This window comes from Numida meleagris, unplaced genomic scaffold (assembly GCF_002078875.1).
Source record: "Numida meleagris isolate 19003 breed g44 Domestic line unplaced genomic scaffold, NumMel1.0 unplaced_Scaffold244, whole genome shotgun sequence".
In the NCBI taxonomy this organism is placed as follows: Eukaryota; Metazoa; Chordata; class Aves; order Galliformes; family Numididae; genus Numida; species Numida meleagris.
In genome coordinates this window covers 287,834-292,289 of record NW_018364243.1, presented here as the reverse complement: position 1 = coordinate 292,289, position 4,456 = coordinate 287,834, and the positions used below count along the sequence as shown (strand labels likewise).

The 4,456-nt window shown below is 63.0% G+C and overlaps 1 protein-coding gene across 1 annotated transcript in view; it reads left to right on the top strand.

Annotated features, from left to right (window-relative positions):
• Nucleotides 1-4,434, top strand: part of ATF7 (activating transcription factor 7) — a 53,957-nt gene extending 49,523 nt beyond the window's left edge. The window contains exons 7-11 of the mRNA XM_021382433.1: nt 812-1,050; nt 1,825-1,971; nt 2,762-2,959; nt 3,370-3,478; nt 4,076-4,434. Coding sequence (XP_021238108.1) covers nt 812-1,050; nt 1,825-1,971; nt 2,762-2,959; nt 3,370-3,478; nt 4,076-4,293 — 911 coding nt within the window. The 3' untranslated portion in view covers nt 4,294-4,434. The remainder of the gene's footprint in view (nt 1-811; nt 1,051-1,824; nt 1,972-2,761; nt 2,960-3,369; nt 3,479-4,075) is intronic.
• Nucleotides 4,435-4,456: the final 22 nt, after the last annotated feature.

Below are 4,456 nucleotides of genomic sequence, written 5' to 3'. Positions count from 1 at the left end.
GCAGCTCTGGCAAGGCAGCAATAACGCGGCGATCACACTAGAGGGCAATCAGTCTGGAGGAGAAACAAAGCCGTGCCCAGACAGATGGCTCACGCCATCGATCGGGGTTGGGAGCTGCAGGAGCTCTGATTACCGCTCCCATTTGGAGCAGCGTGCTGCCATCGGAACCATCCGAGCTTGCAGAGAACACGCTGCTCTTTGCAGGCCAGCAAAGCCTCGCCGGCGTGCCGGAGCGCCGTGCAAATGTTCTCCTCGCACGTTGGGCTTCTTGCATACGGGGAATTGCCCCTGGTACAGAGCTCAGGAGCAGCTTTGCCCGCTGGGGGCTGTACCCCCTCCCAGAGCCTCACCCCCCCCCCCCCCCCCCCCAGGCACAGATCCTGCTGTGTGTTTTGACTTTGCAGTGAGTCATGGCCAAATCTGCCTCAGGTGGAGGGGATGCCGGTGTCAGAGCAGGCAGCTCTGCACCGCTCGTGGGCACACGGATCTCTTTGCACCTTGCCACGGCCGCAGCTTCTGTGCTGTAGCACTTTGCAACAGCGTACCTGAGCGGCGTGCTAACACGAGTGCAGGTTCTGCTTTGCCTCTGCGGAGGGACAGGGCTCTCCTTGCTCAGCAGGAGGAGACGCTTCGATGCGCCCGCCGTGCCGCCGCAGCGCTGCTGAGAACCAGGGCGCTCCGTTCTGCCGAGGGCTGGGGAGGGAGCAGGGAGGCGTGGGGCTGCCGCGTCCGGGCAATCCTTCACCAGCCACCGTGGCCACCAAAGGGGTGGCTGCTGCCCTGCGGTGACAGCGGAGCTGACGGATGGCAGCAGTTAAACGCCGAGCATGTGTCAGGGTTGATAAATGCGCTCGGTCGGGGAATTATTGCGGAGCCGCTTCGCGGAGCGCGCTGGCACCGCGGCTCCTAACGCTGTGTGGCTTTCCTCCCCGTCAGCTGGCGCGGCCGATGTCCATAGTGCCCAACATTCCCGGCATTCCCGGGCCGCCCATCAACAGCAGCGGCTCCGTTTCCCCGTCGGGCCTCCCCGTGCACTCGGAAGCCAAAATGGTGAGTGTGCACCGTGTCGGCAACGCTCCGTCCCCGCCGCCCCATCCAGGATGGCTGCTTCCCCGTGGCTCCTGCACAGGGCCACTCGGAAACGGCCGGGAGCACCGCGCCGTGCCGGGAGCAGGTGCTGGCGCTGCCGCGGCTCTGGCAGGCGGAGCGGGCGCTGCTGGCGAGGCAGAGCTCGGCCCCGTCCTTTCTGCAGAGCTGCTGCTCGCGGTTCCAAGGTAACAGATGGGCTGGAGGTGGGCTTGGGGAAGGCAGAGCCAAGAGCAGGGACGCTGTGCTGCAATCCAAGGATCTCATTTGAGAATAAAGGGCAGCGAAACCTCGTTGGTTTGTTGGTCAGAACAGAGTGCAGGTGGTTACGGATCCGTCTCGTGGCCGTGCTGCACCGTTCCACGCTGCTCCCATCCCACCCTGCCCGGTGTCTTCAGGGCCCACGGGCAGAGCTGCACGTGGGGTGAGATGCCTCAGAATGCTCTAGGAATGAAGGGAGCCGTCCTGCCCCGCTGCCCAGGGGAGGAGCTGGGTCTCCATTGTCCCTTCCCCACCCCCGTGGGCTGTGGGTCGCTGCAGTGGGGGATGCAGGCGCCTGTCTGAGCTGGAAGCTGCTGCCTGCCCTGGGGGGAGCCGATGGGGGTGGTGGCTTCACTTGGGTTTGCATCGGCCGCTGTCGCTCCTCAGTCACCTGGCTCCCTGAATGGGAAAGGAGCTGGACGAAGCCTCAGCAGCGCAGGGGCCCGGTGACTGACGTCCTTTGCTCTCCTCCAACAGAGGCTGAAGGCCAGCTTGACGGCGTCTTCCTCGCTGAACGGCAGCAACCTGGTGGTGGGCTCAGCCAGCACGATGGTGACGGCGCGCCCGGAGCAGAGCCAGATCCTTGTGCAGCACCCCGACGCCCCATCGCCAGCTCAGCCACAGGTCTGCCGCTGCCCAGCCCCGGTGCTGGGGGTTGCTGGGCCTCGGGGAAAGAGGAGCAAACCTTGCAGCTGCCTGGTTTGCAAAATGGGTTCAAAACTTTGTTTTTCCAGCACTGCTTCAGCGCTGGTGCTCTCAAACGCCACCGGGCAGAAAACTCCAGCAACGCGTTAATCTGCTTGACAAGGGCTGGAGTTCTGAACGAATATTGTGCTCCCTTCTCCCCGTTCAATTACGAGGGTTAAACGCTCCCCTCTCAGGCAGTCAGCTCCGGCAGCTCCTGCCAGCTCACCAAATGCCAGCCCTCCATCAGCACCGCCACCTGCTCTGTCAGTCAGACCGCCTTCCAAAAGCTTTAATCTCCATATGCTGCCTGACAGCGAGCACCCGAGGGTGGCTGCGCTCCCATGGCGGCGGTGCAGGACCCTGCGCCCTCCCCAACGTTTCCCTTGTTACGAAATGAAACCGGGCCGTGGCGCGGGGCTACGAAATCTTCCCTCCCAGTTGCCTCCGAGAGCGACGGCGGAAGGCGTCTGGGGAGAATGGGAAGCAAATTAATCTTGAAAGCAAATTGCCCGCTCCAAAGCCGCTGTCTGTGTGTGCCCCGGCAGCGCTTACAGAACCCAAGTGGAGGCGGTTCCGTGTGTCAGAGCGGCTCCTTCCCCAGCCTGCTCTGCAAACCACGTCCCTTCCTCCTCCTGCCCCCATCTCCTCTCCCAGACCAGGTGGGAAGCGCTTGCTCCGGGCTCTGCTGGCTGCACGCTCCTCTCAGCATCTCCCTTCCCCTCCGCAGGTTTCCCCCGCCCAACCCACTCCCAGCACCGGCGGTCGCCGGAGGCGGACGGTTGACGAAGACCCCGATGAGCGCAGGCAGCGGTTCCTGGAGCGGAACCGAGCCGCCGCCTCCCGCTGCCGTCAGAAACGCAAGCTCTGGGTGTCCTCCTTGGAGAAGAAAGCCGAGGAGCTCACAACCCAGAACATCCAGCTGAGCGTGAGTATGTAACCATTACGGCTGAGCTCAGCCCGGCCGCTCTGCGACGCCGTCCCCGTGCTGCAAAGGGAGCACACGTTGGGGTGCTGCTCTCTGCAGCGAGCTCTGCGTGTGTCGGTGCAGGTCAGGGGCTCTGTGGGAGAGGACCTGGGGGTCCCCATAGGGTGACCATGAGCCAGCAGCGTGCCCTGGTGGCCGAGAAGGCCGATGGTTCCCGGGGGGGCACGGCACAGAGCACCTCCCGGTGGGGACAGGCTGAGAGCGGCTGTGTTTAAGTGAGAGCTCTCTGCTGGCGCGGTCCCGGTTCCCTTCATGGGGCACATGACGCCAGGCGGCGAGCTTGCAGGGCAGGCTGTCAGCAGTGTGTCCGTGTGTCCGTGCGTCCACACATCCTTGTTTTTCAATCGCAGAACGAAGTGACGCTGCTGAGGAACGAGGTGGCTCAGCTGAAGCAGCTGCTGCTGGCTCACAAGGACTGCCCCGTCACCGCGCTGCAGAAGAAGACCCAGGGCTATCTCGGTGAGTGGAGCCGGGGCAGAGCGTAAAAGAAGGGAATTCTGCCTCATCCTCTGCCCCGTCATCCCCTGACTGCTGTCTCCTTGGTTGGAAGGGTCCTTAAAGATCCCAGAACCATGGGATGGCTGGGTTGGAAGGAGCCTTAAAGGCCATAGAACCATGGGGTGGTTGGGTTGGAAGGGTCCTTAAAGGTCATGGAACCATGGGATGGTTGGGTTGGAAGGAGCCTTAAACGCCATAGAACCATGGAATGGTTGGGTTGGAAAGGTCCTTAAAGGTCGTGGAACCATGGGGTGGTTGGGTTGGAAGGAGCCTTAAACTCCATAGAACCATGGGGTGGTTGGGTTGGAAGGGTCTTTAAAGATCCCAGAGCCATGGGATGGCTGGGTTGGAAAGGTCCTTAAAGGCCATAGAACCATGGGGTGGTTGGGTTGGAAGGAGCCTTAAATGCCATAGAACCATGGAGTGGTTGGGTTGGAAGGGTCCTTAAAGGCCATAGAACCATGGGGTGGTTGGGTTGGAAAGGTCCTTAAAGCTCACGGAACCATGCAATGCTTCCCCAACCATTCTTCTCCATTTTTCCCCCCTCTCCCCAAGCAGAAAGCCCAAAGGAGAGCTCGGAGCCCACCGGCTCCCCGGCGCCCGTCATCCAGCACAGCTCCGTCACCGCGTCCCCCAACGGGCTCAGCGTCCGCTCGGCGGCCGAGGCCGTGGCCACGTCGGTGCTGACGCAGATGGCGAGCCAAAGGACAGAGCTGGCCCTGCCCCTGCAGCCCCACGTCATCATGGCCCCACAGTCGCAGTCTGCCGGCAGATGATGCGCGTGGCACCGAGCGGACGGCGGACCCGGTGCCGGAGAACCCAGCGTGGCCGCGTCCCCTCCCGCGGGACGGCGCGGATTCGGGGTTTGGTTTTCTTCTCTTTGAAGCGAGTGAAGGGCAGCTCCGACGCTGCAGCGCCCGGACGGAGGCGGCCCCCCCC